This window comes from Heliangelus exortis, chromosome 24 (assembly GCF_036169615.1).
Source record: "Heliangelus exortis chromosome 24, bHelExo1.hap1, whole genome shotgun sequence".
Classification (NCBI taxonomy): domain Eukaryota; kingdom Metazoa; phylum Chordata; class Aves; order Apodiformes; family Trochilidae; genus Heliangelus; species Heliangelus exortis.
In genome coordinates, this window is record NC_092445.1 from 5,236,515 (window position 1) to 5,256,686 (window position 20,172).

A 20,172-nucleotide genomic window follows, 5' to 3' on the forward strand; every position below is an offset into this window, starting at 1 on the left:
AAGCTTTAACAGTTCTGCTTCGAGTAGGATTACCAAGCAGGGAATATATTTACATGGATGCCCCATCCCTGGCAGTGTCTCAGGCCAGGCTGGATGGGACTTGGAGCAGCCTGGGCTGGTGGGAGATGTCCCTGCCCATGCAGAGGGTTGGAACTCAGTGATCTTTAGGGTCCTCTCCAACCCAAACCCTTCTATGAGCTAAATGTTTGCCACAAAGTTTGCTCCAAGTGTCTCACTGCCAGATCTTTATGAACATCCTGCACGCAGCCAGCACACGAGTCCCCTGGTTAAAGAAGTTGGTTGTTAGAGTTATTATTTTTATGTAACTGCAGATACTGATCTACTTTATGGACTCATGAGCTGTACAATTCGAGTTTAAAAGTGGCTTAATTTCAGAGGTATTTAAACGCTTAAAGGGAGACTGTTATTTTTAATCAGGAAACTTCAAAGTGATTTCTTTTCTCTATAATTTGTTTTGTTGTTTCTCCAACAACGAATGGGGGGAGGAGGGGGGACCCACCTGCATTTGCAGAGGCATTTTGTGGCACAGTAAATTTTAGACCAGAGCAAAGGTTTAATCAGGGTCACAAATCCCTTCAGATGAGTTTGTAATTAGCCCTTATGGCTCCAGTTTCACAGCCCATAACTACTGCTGCTGGGGCAGCCTCGTGCCCTGGAGACAAGGGCTCCTTTTCCTGGAATAAGGATTGTCCTCCCACTTCTGGGGACTGTGTTGTGTTCTGGTGCTGCTTTTTGTGGAGGGATGTTATTCTGTCCCTTAGGTTGGGTTTTGTAAAGGCCAGGGTATAAATTTCTTCTCAGCTGGTGAACAGGGAAAACTGGAGACATTTTGTATTCACTGCATCTCACCAAGTTTTCAGGCCAAAGCAGGTTGTGCCTATTTCCAGTTTGCTGTGCTGCTGGTAAGAATAATAAATATTTGGAAATTGTTAGAGGTTTCCTACTGTCCTGGGGTTCTGTGGGGAAAACAGGAACTACGATTTTTCTGCCAGGCTCTGTATAATATTTACCTGGATATAAGAAAGGAAATGCTGGATTTGAGGCTCTTTTGGTCATCACACAAATCTTGCTGCCTGGGACACTGAAGATTGGCAAGGTTCAATGAGTTGCCTGGCAGGGATGAAGGTGGGAAGAGAATATGAGCCCCACTCCTTCCAAATCCAAGGATTTCCATGGGAAAGGCTTTATAATGGTTACCAACCTCTCTGCCCTTCATCTCCTGGAATGAAACTGCTTACATGTGACCAGTAAGCCTTCAGGAAGAAATTGGATAGACACAGAGATAAATGGAATACTCAAAATTATAATTTGATGCTGACAAAAACCTGTTGGGATGGATATTAAATCTCATGCTCCAGGGCTTCAATCAGTCTCTAGGCTGGTGTCATCCTGTTCTCCAAAAACTAAAGGGGAGCAAGGGGGAGGATATTCCTCTCATCCTTATTTACAGCTTCCCTGTGTAGCCTTTGAAGCAGAGGATGCTGAAGGTTGGCAGAGCTGGGATGCTGAGCAAGGCAGCCCCTGGGTCTCCCCAGCCTGGTGGGCTCTGTGCTGTTAATTGTGGGTTTAAGTGAAGCATCCCAGGAGGGTGGGGAGCAGCCTGGGACTGATGCAGAGCAGCTCCCAGCACTCCTGGTTGCACAGGGGAGCCTCTTGCTCTGCAAACTTCTGAGTGGAGTTCAAGGGGGTGGTGAGGAGTGAAAAGCCAGGTTGGCATCAGCAGGGCTCAGGAGCCTCCCCTTGGTGCTTGGGAAGTGTGGGAAGAAGATCTTTGGAGGAAAGAAGCCAAAAGTGGCTTTTCTAATGCCAAGGCATGGCTTTGGCTTGCTGACTGTGTAGGGAATGGGACGGGGTTTCTGACAGAAGATCCTGCCTTGCTTTGCTCTCTGAAAGCTGTTACTGCCATTTTTTTTGTGTTTGTTTTTCGAAGCAGGAATTATTTTCCAGAGAGTAAGTGTTTCTAATTGTGTTTGAATTCCAGCATGAAAAAATCACCTAGCTGGAGGCTCTTGCAAAAGCCTGAAGTGCTTACTACTTTGTGTCCGTGGGCGTGAAGGATATTTTAAGTAATCCATTACTCCTTTCTTGTTCCTTTCCAAATGCAGCAAGGTCACTGCCTTCTCGCCAAAATGTTTCAAATATTTAAAATTGAATTTGCAAGAAGAGAGAGAATAGTTTTCCTGTGACTGCTTTTTCCTTCTGGAGCTGCTTCTGTTGTGGGTTTTATTTTTGCCAGCTTAGCACAGATAAAAGTGTAGGATTCTCCTTGCTTTTCATAGCTAGGATGGCTGGAGAGACCCTGCCTGTGTATGGGGACACAGCACAAGCACTTGGGGAGGGACAGCAGTTCCTGGGAGTGGGTCACAAACAGGGAAGGGCCAGCAGCAGCCCCTTCCCAGCAGGACAGGGCTGGGACACAGCCATTTTTTGGGGTGTGCTCGTGGATGGCTTAGGAGCCACTTGTAGCTGAGGAAACACAGCCGTACGACCACTGCTGGCTGAAGCCATCTCTTTTTTCCCCCCTTACAGGAGTGTTCTTCACCTTTCATACCTTTCACTTGGAGAATGGCCATGACTACCTCCTCATCACAGAGAACACCAGCTTTGCTCAGCCCCTGCAGCAGCTGACGGGCTCCCGGCTCCCGGCCCCCTTCAGCGCGGGGCTCTTTGGAAACTTCTCAGCTCAGATTCGCTTCATCTCAGACTTCTCCATGTCCTATGAGGGCTTCAACATCACCTTCTCAGGTAAGAACAGGGGTGGGCAGAGACATCATTCTTTCACTTCCCTCTGCCCACTTTCCTGCAAACCTTGGGAATAATTTTCTGCTGCTGTGATGGATGAATTGTATCCCTCACTGCTCTCGTTACCCTAGAAAGTTATTCCAGCATTGAACCACTCTCTGTCCCAAAAAATACTCTTGCAGTCCCCAAATCACCAGATGTAGCAGTTTTGTTTGCCCAAGTAGATGACTGGACCAAATCCACTGGAATTAAATCCCACCACAAACATATTTGATGCCTTCTCCTTCCTCATGTGGTCATCTCTGCTGCTCTGTTTTATGGACAGAGTCTCAGCTCTAACCCTAACCCATGTTTTCTTGAGGTGTAGCATCCCTCTTTCCTCCTCTGTTTATCAGAGGAAAATCACTGCAGTAGTTGCAGCATTTCCAACTTGGGAAGCTGGGACAGATGGGATCCTTTGGAAGGCAACATTGAGCAATCTGGAATTCTTGGATAAGGAGCAAGGCAGAGCTGGGCACTCCCCTTGTTCTTCTGGTCTCTTTCTTTTGGTTTCTTGCTCCACTTGGATGCTCATCTCCTGTCCTGGATGGAACGTGGGCCCTGTGCAGCCTAGACCAGGTTTCTCTCAGCCCCTGGCATTGCTGGGGAACTGGAAAGAGGATTTCTTTTGCTGGGCTTCCTCTAATTGAGCTGCTGTAGTGGCAGGTGACACCAAGGGCTGAATGCAGAACCCTTCTCACCCCCAGTGCTGGTGAAGCTCTGGGTGCTGCAGGCTCCAGCTCTTTGTGATAGAGAAGATGCTGTTTTCTTTGCAATTCTAGATTTGCAGAAGCTGTCAGTGAAAAGGAGGGAGTGCATGGTGCTGCTGGAGAGGGGCTCCCAGGCAGACACATTTGCCTGTGCAGAACAGATCCTCCCACTTGTAAATAATCACTTTGCATTTCAGTCTCTGGCTGAGGTGTGCAAAGTGTTTAACTGAGTCTCGTAACCTGAAGTCCTACAAAAACGACCACTGAAGTGTCTGCCTGTGCAGACATTTCAGAAAATGAAGTATTTACTGCCTGACTGCCCCGACAAGCCCTTCCCTGAAAAATCAGTTAATGGACAGAAGTTTATCATCCTGGTGCTGTTCTTTTCTCTATCTCAGCATACCTTTTAGTCCTGAGGGCAACAGCTGCAAATTTGGCCTGCTGGTGTGGAAGAGAAATAACCCTTTTTATTGTGGAGATGGGTGCTGATGTGCTCGTTGCCTTTGACAGACAGAGCTGTTGCCATAGATGCAGATAAAACCTGCAGCAGTGAGAGAAGGGGCTTCCTGTGCCTTTGTTCTGGCCTCTGAGAAGGATTCACATATGATGCTCCATAGAAAGTAGTCAAAGTTTCCAATTAAATTCCACTTGGAAGGCTTTTTGCCTTAAAAAAAAAAATTGAAAATTGTCTCAGTTATTTCCAATGTATCTGGAGTCTTCTTTCCTATCTTGGAAAATGTAAACCAGGGTCAGTTATATTTTAAGCTTCCTTTAGATATGTTTGTATGTACTTTGCAGGCCTGTTATTTTTCAGAAAATGACCCCCAAAAAGGTTTAATTTCAGGATGTTCAGTGGATGAAGGTGTGTTTGGCTATTAGGCACAGTGCTCCATGACCTTTCATTTAACAGCAGCTTAAATGCTCCCTGGCATTCCCCAAGCAGGATGCTGCCTTCATTCATTTTCAGGATTAGTTATGTAAAGGCAGCAGCAATCCCACCCGGATCAATTCATCTTCATTTGACTAAACCAGAGGGAGAGTGAAAAAATCTCCATCGTGTTCAGTCTCCACTGATGTCACTTTCTTGTTTGCCTGACAAGAGTGGCTGCAGATCAGACCTGTTGTGTTTTGAGTTGGTTTCAGTCGTGGTCCTGGGGAGAGGCTGGAGGCTGCATCTTGAGAGTGAACCCCAAGCTGGTCCCCACAGCTCAGAGAGGACACACATCCTGTGGGGATGCTGCCTTTGCAGAGCTTCCCTGCTGCTGGATCCAAAGTCCCTCCTTGTCCTGGAGTTCAGGGACTGGGGTCCCCTCCCCGGGCAGAGCGGGGTACACGGTGTCCCCCTGCCCTGCTCTCAATGTCTGTCTGTCTGTCCCCTGCAGAATATGACCTGGAGCCCTGTGATGAGCCAGAGGTTCCAGCCTACAGCATCCGCAAGGGGCTGCAGTTTGGGGTGGGGGATGTCCTCACCTTCTCCTGCTTCCCCGGGTACCGACTGGAGGGTGCAGCCCGCATCACCTGCCTGGGGGGGAGACGGCGTGTGTGGAGTTCTCCTCTGCCAAGGTGTGTTGGTAGGTGGTCATGTGCTTTCATTTTGCTTGGTTGGTTACCCTGTGCTGGATGGTCCCAGTGGGTGGCACCCCCAGGAGATGGCAGCTTTCAGCTGGCAGGGTGGTTGGTGTGGGGAGGGGGCAGGGGGGGCTGAGGGGAGCTTGAAATCCTTGTGCAAGTGAGTGAGTGGTGAGCTGTGGGAGAGCTGCTGTCCCTTTTGGGGCAGTTCCTGTAAAACAGGGTGGTTTGATGACATCCTCCCTTTGAAGCCCAGTGCTGTGAAGCTTGATAGTCCAGGCACACAGAAGCTGCTTCTGGGTGGGTGATGCCAAGCAATGCAGATTCCATATTGATACAGATGTGTCTGGAAAGCCCCCTCTGGCTTTTACCTTTCCCTTGTCCTCTAGAGGTTTCTTGCACCTTACACTTTTCCCTTCCTCTCCTAAACCACTGCAAGTCTTTTTTTTTTTTTTTCTTTTTTGCAGAGCAGATCTCTTACCTGTTTTGACCCTGGCAAAGCCTGCTTGGTAGATTTTCCTGCTCTTTCTTGGTGACCTTTGAGGCCATTGCAGAGAGCCAAGCTGAGCCCTGTCCTGCTGGATGCATTTCCCAGCACTGCTTGGCGCTTTGGTCCCAGGGTTGCATCATCCTGCTGTGACATGCAGCCTCCTCAGGGCATGAATAACAATCAGGTTGCAGGGAAAATTAATCAAGGGAATAGAAATAAAAAAAGAAGAGTAAGAAAGCTTTAAACTTGATCCCAGGCATCATTGCTAAGTGGTCACGCTGGCTTCCATTTCTGAGTTCCCTGCTGCAGCTGCCTTCCAATCAGCAGTTTTAATGATAGTTTTAATAATAATGGCCCAATATTCCCTGCCTGGTGCTCTGCACAGAGCTCTGGTGGCATGGTGACAGCTTTGCCCACAATGTCCCCTCTGCACACTCAGGTCTCTGGGCTCTCCCTGGGGATAGGTGGCTACTGGAGATTGATCCCTTAAGGTCACAGGAGACTGATGTGGTTTGTGCTGGTTTCCAGCAGCTTTGTGCACCATGGAGGCCTCGTGCATAGGAAGCAGTGAGCACCTGTGGAGGAGTCACCTGCATGTGTCGTGTGGCTCCAAGGTACACGTGGTCATTAAAACCTGGTTTTGTGTCTTTGTGTAGCTGAATGTGGCTCATCTGTAACTGGAACCCAAGGTGTCCTGCTGTCCCCCAACTATCCATTAAACTATAACAACAACCATGAGTGCATCTACTCCATCCAGACCCAGCCAGGAAAGGGGATCCAGCTGAAAGCCAGGACTTTTGAACTGGAGGCAGGAGATGTCCTCAAGGTAATTCTTCTGTCTCTAGCAATGGAGCACTACTGTGCTGCTAAGTAGAGTGAGATCAGGAAGGGAAGTGATGGCCTAAATGTTTAGTGGAGTTAGCTGAGACTGACCTCTGGAAAATGCCACCCATGAAAATATGTTATATAAAAAAATACGTTAAAAATGTAGTGTGTGATTTCAGGGAATCAACATCTCTGAACTTCAGCAGCTCCCAGCAGTCTCTGGCAGCAGCACTGGGAACAAGGAATGTCCTGTGCACAGCAGCCTGGTTCTTTGAGGCTTCAGTCTGCAGACAGATGCATGAGCAAACCCTGTATCTATTGAGGATGTAGATATCTTTCCTGGATCAGTGCTCTTTCTGCTGTGAAGTTTCCCTGAGATTTAGAAATGAGTTGGAATTCCAGGGGCTCTTCCTTTGTAGCTAAACTTTGGTTCTGATCTCTGCAGTTGTACAGGGAAACTTTTAAAGCATGAGGCAGTGTGAGGTTCTTGGCAGTATTGCTCTGTTTTTCAAGAATCAGGGCTGATTTGTCTCAAAAAGGGGTTTATTTTAGATGCAGAACTCCAGACCCAAGCTCCTCAGCATTCCCATACTCAATCTTGGATTAATCTGCGTTTACAAGTTCCAGGACTCTATGTAGAAAGAGACAAATCCAGGCTGAGTTTCTATTAACCACAAAGAAATGATTTTGCAGGAGGCATTAATACTGTATGATGTGTGTTGATGTGCTAAGCCATCTTCCCAGAGAACTCTCTCCTTATTTAAGTGCCATACTTCGGCACTGCAAGATAGGTGTAATCCACATATTTTCAGCTCACAAATAACTGGGAAGAGAGAGGGATTTGCAGCTAATGCAAGGAATATACTCATTGTAAAAGAAATTATATTCTTTCAACAGGTTTGTCATCAACTTCTCATCTTCTCTTGGGGAAAGTTACAATCAATCTCCACAAGTGAGAAGTTGCTCTTTATCCTCATAGAGATTCATGTTATCTAAGAGAAGGGGAAAAAAAAATAAATGTGGTTTTCTTAAATAATAGTGGGATCAAGGCTCATCTGTCACTTGCTGTAGGGAGAATTTTTTTCTCTCAGTAGCTGTGCTGCATCTTTGGGAAGAGCTTAGCTCAGAAAACCCAGGTGGGTGCAGTGTGAGCTCAGGTGGAAGGAGAAGGGTGTGGATGCTGCAGGGGTGAGTCCTGCTCCTCAGTCCCATCAAAGGGTAATTTCCCTGGCTGCAGAGGAGCTGCCCCTGTTTGCACTCATGGGTGATTTGGTCCCTGAAGTAGCAAACTCAGTCTGTTTTCTAGCATTTCTAGCTTGTGTTTCTTGTTCCTCCCAGGTCTATGATGGCAGCAATAGCTCTGCTCGCCTCCTGGGCTCCTTCAGCCGCTCCGAGATGCTGAGCACCAGCATCAACAGCACTTCCAGCACCATGTGGCTTGAGTTCATCACCAACAGTGAGAACACCAGTAAAGGCTTTGAGCTGCAGTTCTCTAGTAAGTCCTTAGGCCCACGTGCTTTTGGCGGGTGGGAGCCTGAGGTGTGTTTCCATGTTACAGCAGCAGCACCAGAGGAACGGTCCTTTCCTTAAAGATCTCGTTGTCTCTGTGGGGTTTGGAGTGGGGGAGATGATGGTGCTGGCAAACCTCTTGTGAATGAGGTGCTGGTGATACAGAAACTTTGGATCCAAGCTGAGATACCAGATTGCTGGGATCTCATTCAAATATCAATTAGAAAAATACTAATTTTCAATCTGGTAGGGTTTTTTTTCTGTCCAGCAAATGATTTTAAGAAGGAAATAGTAGCGTGATCCTCTGCTAATATCTCCTGGCTGTTAAATACCTGTTGAGAACAGATGCTCTTCCTCCCACTCCAGGTTTTGAGCTCATCAAATGCGAGGACCCTGGCATCCCACAGTTTGGCTACAAGGTCCACGATGAGGGACACTTTGCTGGCAGCTCTGTGTCCTTCAGCTGTGACCCTGGCTACACCCTGCGGGGCAGCCGGGTGCTGGTGTGCCTGACGGGGGAGAGGAGAGCTTGGGATCAGCCCCTGCCAACCTGTGTAGGTGAGACAGCTCTGGCTTTTAAAGCATCCTCGAGTGAGTACTTTGCTCGTGGGCATCACGCTGAGCACCCTTTCTTCCTCCTCTGCTGATCCCTGGGATGTTCACTCTGATGCTGATTGCACCCAAAGGCATTAGCAAAGGCCGTGATAAGGGGACTGCACAAAGCAGCTTCAGATGGAGAGCACTGATCTCTTCAAAGCTCCTACAAGCAGGCTCAACATGAAACACAGTGCTCCGAGCACGGATTTGACAAGGTTTCTCACTGGAAGGAGGCTTCTGCTTTTGCAGCCCTTGTCCTTTCACTCCAATGTGTTAAACAGAGTGGCACTTTCTGATAATGGCAGAAATCAACATGTGTCCAGGGATTTGACAATTCATGTTTATTGGGGAGCTACATGACATCTGATCCCAGTGTCTCAAACATTTTAATTCCCTGAGTCTTTTCATGGCTGAGTTCCCTTCTACCTGTAGCTCTGCAGAAGGATATCCTCTTGCTTGGAAAGTTCTGCTGTTAAGTTTTGTGTATCTCAGTGAAGTGCTGTTGGACTGCTCTATAGTTAGGTGGTGTTTCCAGGACATGGTGAGGTTCCTACAGATGTATTCCTCTGGGATCTCTGGCAGCCAGCAGGCTGCATCCCTGGTTCTCAGTGGAGTGCTGGGACACAGACACTCTGTGTGCTCCCCCATGAGTTAGGACCATTTTTTATGCAGAAACTCTCTGCTGAATTGTGACCTTGATTATTGAGCTAAAAAGACAAATTTCAGTGATTTATGCCTCTTCTTAACCTTTACCCTATTTACTACGTGGATCTTACATATGAATGGCCATGTCAGTGTGAGCTTGTGGAAACTTAGAGGGTTTGAATGAATACATTATGAAAATATAATCAAAATCCTTATTCTTTTGAGGTTGATTTTGCAGACACACCTATGTTGGCTTCTCCATTTCTCACACTGATGAATCCTTCAGACTTTCTGCTCTTTTCACCCCATGTGTGTGTGGACTGGGTAAAGCAGGGTGCTGGCAGGCTCTGCCTTTATCCACTACAAAGTCAAAAAGGTGGAGAGAAGCTTTGCCAGCATTCCAGATGCTAGGGGTGTGCTCAGGAGTGTGGAGTGATTCTGATAACCCAGTCTCTGAATTAAACCACTCTGTCTTTGTTTTGTAGGCTTTAAGAATCTCTTTAAATGGCAAGAAATACTCCCTGTTGTATTCATAGGGTGAGATTTGCATTGTTGCCAAGTAGGAACCCTCCCATGTCAGGTATCTTCTCACTAACCCATATGTTTCTTTCAGCTGAGTGTGGGGGTACAATCAAAGGAGAGACATCGGGCCGGATCCTGTCTCCTGGCTACCCAACACCCTATGATCATAATCTGAATTGTATTTGGACAATAGAGGCAGAAGCTGGCTGCACAATAGGGTGAGTTGGGCCAGGTTATTGTAGCTTGGTTTCCTTCCCACGTACAGCTTATTTTTCCAGACACAGATCAATAACTATATAAGGCAAGTGGAGAGACTGCCCTGTCACTCTGAGAGTCCCAGCTGAAGGAACAAATGCTGGTTTTTATCTCTGTGCCAGGCTGGACAGAATTGGCATCACTTCTTTCTCTGAAGCTTTTTAGCCCTCTGTGGCCTCTGCCTGTGGCAGCTCTTGTGCAGGGAGTGCTGGAACCAGTGATATTACTGCATTAAAATAATATCTGAGAGCTTTCACGTGCCTGTGTGATGCAAATGGTTTGCACCTCTTACCTCTCAATGGTGCTTCTGGTCAATGGATTTATTCTGGAGATAGATTTGGGGTGGTATTTTCATTTTTACTTAATGCAGAAATTCTCTCCATGAGCTGTGCTCTTTGGTATGGCCCAGTCATGGATGGTTCCTGGTGTCAATGCCAGAGGAGGAGCAGAGCCAATGCAGCCTAATTCCTGCACAGGCATCTTCCAGTTGAAGTCTTCTTTTTTGTTTTTTTTTTTCTTCATTCTCCTGTAAAAGATTCTGAAGACTTTTGTAGGACAAAGTAGACAAGAGAGATCTTCTCTATTCCCCCCCAAAAAAGTGTAACAGTCTGGCTCACCCAGCAAGTGACCTCGAGTCCCAGAATCTCTGTCTGGTTCTGTAAGAGTCAGAGCTGGAGGCTTGGGAGGTTGGAAGATGCTGCAGGGTGGTGACACACCTTGGGGACCCCCCCTTTCACCAGGGCTGAAAGTTCCCTCCTTCTGTCCCTTTATTTGGCAGCTGAAACAGAACAGATGATCTCTAGGTAGTTGAGAGAGCACATTTTCAGTAACTTCATTTTTATGGTAATCCATTGGAAAAATAATCCTCTTCACGCATGATACAATTGTATAAAGCTCTCATTTATAACTTACATTAAAATTAATCACCAGAGCTTTTTGAATAAAGCTGTATCTGCACAGAATGAGTGGAAGGAGAGGAAGATAGATAAATTAGCCTGTACATCATTGCCAGGGAAGCTGATGGGTTGCACTTTCAGAGAGGGGATTAATTTTGTGCATGTGCAAACACACACGTGCACACACACATCACATCCCAACTCAGATGACTTCACCTACCTGTGAGACTCAGGGAAGAGAAAGGAAAAGTTGGAAACTGTACTGGGAAATGAATGAAACTTGTCTTTGAGTCCTGCTTGCCCAGCAGTGAGCAGGGGATGCATGATGAGAAGTGGCTGTGATGTGTTCCCATGGGGCTGTGACCTTGGTGCCATCAGAGTTCACTGATGGGTCTGATCCTGCTCTGATGGGTGGTGCTGGACTGACAGGCTCATTTTTCACTGTCTTATCCAGAAGTGAGAATATAGAGATGTCCCACTTTGCTTCCTTAGAGATTTCTGTGCTGGAGGGAAAGAGTGGGCAGCTCTGGAAAACCACTCCTGGTGCTCCAGACCTGCAGCGTTGGTCCTGCAGGACCAGAACCAGGACCAGAGCCAGGATGTCCCCCTGGGTCCAGCAGCTCAAGTTTAGCTCCAGGTGGGAGCCCAGCAGAGTCAAGCTGGAGCAGGCAGAGCTGGGGTGGGAAACATTGGCAGAAAAAGCCTCAGGTTGGTCAGTCAGGGTGGGGAGGGCTTTCTGAAGCTGGGCTGAGTGGCCCAGGAAAGGTGATGCAGATTGTCAGTCCAGAGCTGGCCTCTCCTCCTCTCTGCTCCTTGCTAAGCTGGGAGAACTTTCCCTCTCTCACGTACAGTTTTTATGCATCTCCAAAACTCTTAATTTGATGTTTGCTGCATTTTCATGCATGTAATTGGGCTCATCAGAGTGCAGGAATGAAACTCATCCTCTCCATTGTCTGCCAAACCACTGTCTCTGTCTTGTCTTATCTGAAGCCCTGCTGGGAACAGACTCAGGCTGACAGAAAAATCATGCTTTTTGGTTACAGATGTTGAATAGATTGATCTGCTCCAGAGCACACCAGTCTTCTTCATAAAATCAGCTATCCCAGTAGACTCCTGAACCAAGTGGTGTTGGACAACCTGTGCTTTGCCCCTGTGTCCTTTGGTTATCACCTGGAGGCTTTCACCTGGTGGTGAAGCCCAACCTGGAAGTTGTTTCTTAAAAATAAGTGAGGGCAGGGAGTTGCTGTGAGGGCAGGGAGCTGCACCCCAGGTCCCATGGGGAGTGGTGATGGCAGATCCAGGGTGTCCCCTCACCCCGGGTCACTCTCTGCCTGTGTCTCCCTTTTTTCTGAGGTCTTCAGCATGAGTTTTCTCTGACAGTTTTGGCAAACTAGGACCAGTTAGCCAGAGAGAAACGTAACCAGGCCAATGCACCCGTGGAGAAGTGCTCTGCTCTGATCCATTCTTCTTTTCCTCGAGTTGAGCTTTTTTTCCTCTTTGCTCAAGGTCTTTAGTAGGCAGATTTATGAATCAGCTCTTCTGGTTTCTGTCGGATTCTGTGGACATCATTTTGTTGCTGACTATATTGCAGTGGTTTGGGTTTTTTTTCCCCTCTTTTATGGTTCTAGCTGATTTATTTATGTTTGCCCTGGATAAATGGGAAAGCAGCCAAGCGAATGCTTCCTTGTTTTCCTCCGTGGGCTGTCAGGGTTTTTAAGCACAGTACCTGATTGTTTTATTTTTTGCAGGTTTTCCTCAGTGCAGTTTATAGATTTCTGTCCCCATTTCTAGCTGGCATGCCTCTGGTTCCCCCCTGTCAGCCTCAGCTCATTGTCTCGGTGGCATTTCCCCCAGTGATAATGTGGCAATGAAAACCAGAGGCAATTAAATACTTCCTTCCAGTTGGCATTTTAAGTGCAGAAGTGAAAGGGACTGAACCCTGATGTATGGCAACCTTTAGTTGATAACTCCCCTGGGGGTAACAGTAATAAAGAGAGTGTCTTGTGCTTAGATGGGGCTTCTGAGCATGGAAGATCCCAAGGTTCCTTGCAGAGCCCAAGTCCAGATCCTTCCACAGCAGAGGTTGGTTTGATGGGGACTGTGATGTCTGCCCAGCCCAGGGAGCATCCCACCAAGGCTTGATGTTGAGACAAAGTTGGTCCTGACCCAGAGTGCCACCAGACCTCTCCTGGGCACGGAGGGAACCTGTGGCCTTCTCCCATCCCCTTAGCTCCATCACTGGTGCAGGCTCTGAATTTCCTCTTGGTTGTCACTCCTGTCACCTTGGGCTTTCCCTGGGGAATTTTTCTCACCGTTGTTTCTAATCCTTTCAGGACAAAAGGCAGAGATGAGTTTATGGTCTGACCTCCAGTTCCTTTTGCCACACAGGCTGCATTTCATGGTTTTCCACACTGAGGAGTTCCATGATGTGCTGAGGATCTGGGATGGGCCAGTGGAGAATGGCATCCTCCTAAAGGAGATGAGTGGGTCCAGCTTACCTGGTGATATCCACAGCACCTTCAACTCTGTCATCCTTCAGTTCAACACTGATTTCTTCACAAGCAAGCAGGGCTTTGCTGTTCAGTTTTCAGGTAGGATTTACATTGCTTCCTCAGCATTGTCCAAACTTGAACTCGCTGGTAAGTTGTTTTCAGTAATTCTACAAATTCTGATGGTGAGGAAATGACATTGTAGTGAACAGGGTAGCAGGAGCTGTGTGGGCTTACAGCCATTTTGCTCTGCTGCATGTGGAGATGGAAAAATCCATGGATTTTGTCCTTGCAGGTGAATTCTGTGCTCCCCTCTGCTGCTGTCCCTGTGGTGAGCTTGGCAGTGAGGGGCAGAGTCCATTGGGGAACAGACAAGAAGAAGGCATTCCAGATATTTTCCGCCACATCCCCCTGGGTCCCTTAGAGACACCAGACTGCAGGCAGCTTCCCCAGGCTGTCTGGGAGCAGTTCAGCAGTCTCTGGAAACCAAGAATGTTTAAATTGGATCCCCTGAGACACAGATCACAAAAGGCTCTGTTGGCTGTGGGGATGTCAGTGCTCTCAGCAGCAGGACATGGGATGTCACTGCAGTCTGTCAGTGCCTCACCCTGCCAGCTGGTACCTGAGGCTCAGCCTTGCAAATCCATTCATTTCAGCTACAGGAGGGGAAGGTTTCAGCAGCCTCCCAGAGGTTGCCAGGATGCAGAACCTTCACTGACATGTCCAATAAACACCTGGCAGGTGTCTGTCTTGGAGATGGTATTAAACAGGGGGGGTTGGGTGAATGATATATGACTTTCTTGGGACTCAGACACACACAAACATCAGAAATCATTTTGTTTCTCCCAAGCTTTCACCCATATTTTTCTGTTGGGTTGTCTGGCATGGCCAGGAGATCAGGCCAGCTCTTTGGGAAGAGTTTCTGTTGGTTACAAAGCCTTCTGGGATGACCAAGATCACTTTGTGTCACCAAGCTCACCTCTGCTTTATTCTTTCTTTGCCAGACTTGTGTCTCGGTCTGCCAGGGGGGACCAGAGGGTGCTGCTGACTTGCTTATCTTTAGTGGCACAGAGAGCAAGGGATTTCCTCTGGCTCTTTGAAGAAAAGCTTGCGCTAAACTGCCTAGGTGTAATAGACTCTCATCAGCTGAGCAGGAAATAAGCTCTGCTCCTCTGCCTGATATGGAGCTGTCTTTACTGAATGCTTCTGCTCAAAGCCTTTGTTCACAAGGTGTGACTGAGTAGTCAGACCTAAGCTCAGAAGTACACAGTTTGGGATCTTGTGAACTTTAATGATATAAATATAAGCTTGCAAAACTTCTATTACTCCAGGACCTCCCGTCCTGTTAAGCAGTTGTAGTGTTGACAGGACCTTGAGCTGTGTCAGGAGTGCAGCTGAGCAGGAGCTGAGGGGTCACCTCCTGCCTCAGAGGGATGAGGCCGTGAGACTGGGAGGGAAGCAAATGCATTTCTAAAAGGTCAGGTTTGATGCTTCACAGGGCTAAAGGCTAAGTTGCTCCTGCCACTCGGGGAAAGTGAAAAGCCCCGGTGGATTTTTATTTTTCAGGATGTGTCTTGACACAGAATTCCATAAAAATGCCATGTAAGATCAGCGGATGTCTGGGCTTCTTAAGTAAACATGCATGTGCACAATTATTCATCAGGCTTGCACTCTGTGTAGTGCACTTGAACTTGCTGTTCCCCAGAGCTTTTACCAGCTGGAGTGGCAGATGCTCAGTGCAAAGGAAAATTCAGGTTTTGAGTATGTGGTGACTTTAAGGTCTGCTGAAGGAGCAGAGGTGGAGAATGGCTTTGTGGAGATGGATACCTGGCTTTGTGTTCAGGGGCAGGGTCTAAGTACAGTCTGTACTGTAAGGCTGCATTAAATATGAATATATGTATTAAATATATATTTTCAATACTCTTCAGTTTCTACGGCCACTTCCTGCAATGACCCAGGAATTCCCCAGAACGGGAGCCGGAGTGGGGACAGCAAAGAGGCAGGAGACTCCATCGTCTTCCAGTGTAACCCAGGGTACACTCTGCAAGGGGAGGCCAAAATCACTTGTGTGCAGATTGAGAACAGGTTTTTCTGGCAGCCAGACCCTCCCTCCTGCACAGGTAGGACCACACATCCATCCTTCCATTGCATTGACTTCCCTGTCCTGTTCCACTGCAGGAAGGGGCTGAGTCCTGCCTGGTGGTGTGGGATGAATTCCCATGAGTCAGATGCAGTTTGACTTGGAGATACTGGGTTGGGTCCTTTTTTAACAGAAGCCTGGAAATCCTGTTTTAGGAGTGATAAGCTCTGTGAGAAAGCTGAAGGCAATGTCTCACTCTTTCCCTCTATTTAGTGCCAAAGGATCTGGAGGGATAATCAGTGGCCAAGTGATACCAGGTTTATAGAAACTGTGTAAGAGGCTGAATAATCAGAGCTGAATTGGAAAATGGGGTGTAATTTGGGACTTGGATTTTATGTTTGTATTTAGCAGTTCAAAAGTATACTCATGTTCTTGTTGTACAACTTCTGTGCAATGTTATCTGTGCTGGAATCTCGGCTGAAACAGCCCCCAGAGGTTTGGGCTATTTGAAGTCTGCATCCCGACCCAACTCCAAGCAGCTAGAAACTAGATTGGTTTCTGGTTTAAGCCCTTCGGAGATTATGGGTAGGATTTTCAAAGAAATCAGAGGGTGTTGAAAACCTTCCAAAAATCAGTCTGTGCGTGTACCCTGTAAAAAGCTCTTGTAACACCTCTGCCTGTCAGCCAGCCTTGTGAGGTGCCTCTCTGCCCCTTATCTGTTCATACATCTCTCTCTTCCTGTACCTTACCTACTATTTTTTACCTTTCTCCAAGGCAAAGCCTCATCCATTTGCTTGATTGCCTTCCAGCTCCCTGTGGAGGCATCTTGACAGGGCCAGCAGGGGTGATCCTGTCCCCGCAGTACCCGGAGCCCTACCCGCCGGGGAAGGAGTGTGACTGGAAGCTGACAGTCTCTCCTGACTTTGTCATTGCCCTGGTCTTTAACGTGTATGTACCCCAGAGCTCTTGCTCCCACTTCTCTGGCTGCCCCTGGGGATGGGGAGGTGGTCCTGGTGCTGGGTGAGCTGGGTGCAGGTCCTGTCTGGAGGAACCAAAGGAAACCCAGTCTGATGGGACTGTTCTGTAGTCCTTGGGTGTCTGTTCCCAGATGTTGCCTTATTCTGGGAGAAGATGCACATCTGTCAGCTGCAGCTCCTCTTTGATGTGCCCGTGGTTCTACAGAACATAACCACGTAGCTGGTGCAGCACAGGAGGCTCCTGCAGCATCCCTGGCTTGTGCCTTTGTGCTCTTGGTGATACCACCAGCCCTCGATTACTTATGGGTGGAACAGGGAGAGAAATGTCTCTGCCTGGCTGAGGAGCTGGTTTGGGGCAGGAGCAGCCTCTGTGCCTGTAACAAGAACATGTTGCTCTCTGGGGGCTGCTCTGGAGCGTGCTCATCCTTCAAGTGCTCTGCTTTTGGCTTTGCAGCTTCAGTTTGGAGCCTGGCTATGATTTCCTTCACATCTATGATGGACCCGATTCCCTCAGCCCCCTCATTGGAAGCTTTTATGGCTCACAGCTTCCCGAGAGGATAGAGAGCAGCAGCAACAGCCTCTTCCTGGCGTTCCGGAGTGATGCCTCGGTCAGCAACTCTGGGTTTGTCATCGACTACACAGGTAAGAGCTGCCCCAAACACCTGGGATTGCACCTCCACTTTCTCCCAGGTTAAACCCCCTCACTGAACCACATGGGAGAAGGTTTAGGTGCATTGGAAACCTCCGTTATCCTGCTGGATGCTTTGCTACCAGAAAGCTGATTAGGAGACATGGGAAGGAAAATTTGAGAGCTGGAGAGGAAGGGGAATGGGGGGCTGGGAGAAGAGCCAGGGATTTGGGGTGAAGAAGAGCAGCTTAAAAGGAGTGGTGTGGCTGAGGATCAGTCAGGTGTGGCTGCTTCTGGGGGGGCTTTCATTAACAGAGAAGAAGAGTTTGGCATGTTGTGGTTTTTTTTCTTTAAAGAAAATTGGAACAAGATTCCCAGCAGTATGTATTTGTGTGCAGGATGTATTCTGTGTAATCTTTCTTGCTCCACACTGAATTTTTGATAGTTCTGTCTTCTCCTTAGCGAGCAGAACATGCCACTGCAGATTGGAGCTTTCAGAGCACCAGTGCGCTGAACTGCTAACTGGTTATTACATTGCCATGGATTTGAGATTTATTCTTGGCAGCAAGAGCAGCTTTGCCCGAGAAAAGGAGGTGCAGACATAGATACCCAATATGGGATCTTGGCCTGAATTCCTGAAACTGTCACTCAGGAGTGCACCAAATGATTGGGTGTCTGTGTCGAGAGGAGAGGACCATGGGGGTGGGTGCTCAGCTTCACTTCAGGATTCTAAAGAATCCCTTTACATACTCACTAATAATTAGTAAAAGAAACATAATAGTTCAGGGGTGTGTGTTTCATTAGAGCAGTGTCTTCTTTCTTACTTGCTTGAGGAGGAAGGAAAAGGTTTTGGTGGCTTCATCTGTAATTGTAAGAGATGGGGCCAGTGGCTGGGGTTTTTCCCTGGGTGCTTTTAGCTCTCTTTCTGGAGGAAGCTGAGAAGTGACAGACCTGGCAGTTCTGGGAGATGGAGAAAAAAAATAGGAAGGCTTTGGCAGGGTGGTTGCCTTGTTTGTGCGTAGGGTAGGTGGAAGAGTTTTTACAAACTGTAGTTAAAAATAGGCTCTGAAAAGCTGTATCTGGTGAACTGATCTGATGCAGAATGGTGAAAAGGATAAAAATCTCGGGGAAAAAAACAGGGCTAGAAAGAAATAGTTCTTAAATCCTGCTCTGGCCTGCATGGACTATTTCACAGCATGGAGAAAAAAGTATGGATGGCTTTAGGGGTACTGGATGGGTACCAGTGTGGACATGGCTTTGCATACACTGAGTCCTGGTGAGTCTCCTTGGCCCAGCTGTGGGTGCTGTGGCAGTGGGAATCACTGGTGCTGGGTTGCTGCTGGGCTGCTGCTCTCTCTATGTGCTTGGGCAATTCTCCCTCCTACACCCTGCCTCTGGTCTGTGGATGCTGCTTCTGAATCTACCTGACCAGAGGTTAAATGAGAATGAAATGGCAGTTCCTATTAGTTATGCTGATCAGATGAATTTCCCTCCAGGAAAGTTATGAAATAATAAGACAAAGATGATCAGCACTGCTTAGGATTCAAGAGATTAGAAGTTCTCTGCTCTCATTAGAATTAATTCTACTGAAAATTAAGTCTTGGGTTCTCTTCTTTCCCCCTTTATTTTTGGGCAGCCAGAAAGTAGTTAACAAATGAAATCTCATTAAATTAAGTTGCTTTTGAAATCTGTTTTTCTCCTAAATACTCCTACAGCGTTAATCGCGCCTACACGCTTCCCACAAAGCCAAACTGCTGGGAGAGAAGAATGAGGCTTGAAGTTTGCTCATTAATTTAAAAGGAACCTGGGATTTAAGTTTGAGAAGCGGCAGAAAATAGAACTTTGGGGAATGGGAGGAAGGAGAAAAGAAGTGCAGGAGGGAAGTGTGTGAAAGAAAATCAAATACAGAGCTGGGCTCCTCCAGCCTGGGATCCCAAGCAGGGTTTGAGGACACCACCTCCTCTCCACCACCTCGTTGTGTTTGGTCCTGCAGCCTCTACCCCCATAGCTCACCTGTCTTCCCAACACTGTTAATCACCAGGGGCCTTCGTAGTTCTCTCTTGGTTGTGTTTGGGGCAGAAGAATCCAAAGCAGCCATCTGTCCATCCCCTCTTGAATCCTGGATATTCTCTGGGAGTGGGGCTGGATCGCAGCTGCCCCGTGTCAGGTGGATTTCAAACAGCCTCAGCACTTCCTTTGAAATGTTTTGGGGGCAATGGCTCTTCAAGAGAAAGTTTTCCTCTGGGGCCAGGAGGAGTGGAGAAAACAAGAATGAATTTGGGTTTTTTTATGCTGGGTTAGCATAGAGCTTGACAGCGAGGGTGAAGTGGGAATGCAGCAATGAGGTGTTTGGGGGCAGATCCTAAGCCAGCCAATTTCCCAGTTTATCTGGGCTGATACAGAGTGCACCAGCAGGATTTCTGCTGGATGAACCCTGTGTGCCCCTGATGCACTGTCAGCCATGCAGCTGAATGAAAAATCAAACTCAGGTCACCAGCAGAGGAAACTTGGGTTTGCTGAGGTTTGGGTTGCTGCCTTGGATTGATTCACAGGGTCAGGGGAAACTTCAATGCAATAGTTTGGGGTTTCAGCTGGGGAGGAATTTATTCTGGGATGGCACAGATGTTTGGCTCAGGATAGTTGCTGGGAGGCAGACAGGCTCTGCTCAGGTGTCCTGTTTAAGTTCTGCTGAAGTTGTCATCATCCCTAGAAATGTCCCTGTTTGCAGCACCAGCTGAGTTCCTGTTCTTTCTGTGAGAGCTGTGCTTGGGGCAGACTCACTGGAGCCCAACAAGTATTAGTCTAACAAAGCAAAAGGGTCAGTTCCTGATAACAAAATAGGAAAGGTGGTTACAAAACAAATGCTTAAACACAGGGAGGAAAAGGCTTGCAGCAAACCTGGAATTTATCTCGTGTTCCAGTTGTTGCGTAAGAATTCTTTTTAGCGTTTCAGCTACAGGAAACTGAGATTTTTATCTCAGTATCTGTACATGTATTATTTTTTGAACCAAAATAAAATTCTTGTGTCATAGTTATACTTGGGAAATTTCTGTTTACGGAGCAATGCTGGATAAGTTAAAAAAAACTGTTTCCAGTCAATTTAAAAGAGCCCTTGGCATGAGGGACTTCCATTCATCTCCATTGCCAGAAAGAACTACCAGAGACTCTTAAATTTGGT

At 47.5% G+C, this 20,172-nt stretch overlaps 1 protein-coding gene across 2 annotated transcripts in view; it reads left to right on the forward strand.

Annotated features, from left to right (window-relative positions):
* The window catches only part of CSMD2 (CUB and Sushi multiple domains 2), a 233,022-nt gene that overhangs the window by 144,522 nt on the left and 68,328 nt on the right, over positions 1 to 20,172 (forward strand). For both annotated transcript variants that reach the window (XR_011730472.1, XM_071767651.1), the window contains exons 21-30: positions 2,551 to 2,766; positions 4,895 to 5,083; positions 6,228 to 6,397; positions 7,735 to 7,891; positions 8,272 to 8,463; positions 9,761 to 9,887; positions 13,209 to 13,411; positions 15,238 to 15,429; positions 16,199 to 16,337; positions 16,821 to 17,008. Coding sequence is in view for 1 of the 2 variants with exons in the window: in XM_071767651.1 (XP_071623752.1) it covers positions 2,551 to 2,766; positions 4,895 to 5,083; positions 6,228 to 6,397; positions 7,735 to 7,891; positions 8,272 to 8,463; positions 9,761 to 9,887; positions 13,209 to 13,411; positions 15,238 to 15,429; positions 16,199 to 16,337; positions 16,821 to 17,008 (1,773 nt within the window). In the remaining variant the exon portion in view is untranslated. The remainder of the gene's footprint in view (positions 1 to 2,550; positions 2,767 to 4,894; positions 5,084 to 6,227; positions 6,398 to 7,734; positions 7,892 to 8,271; positions 8,464 to 9,760; positions 9,888 to 13,208; positions 13,412 to 15,237; positions 15,430 to 16,198; positions 16,338 to 16,820; positions 17,009 to 20,172) is intronic.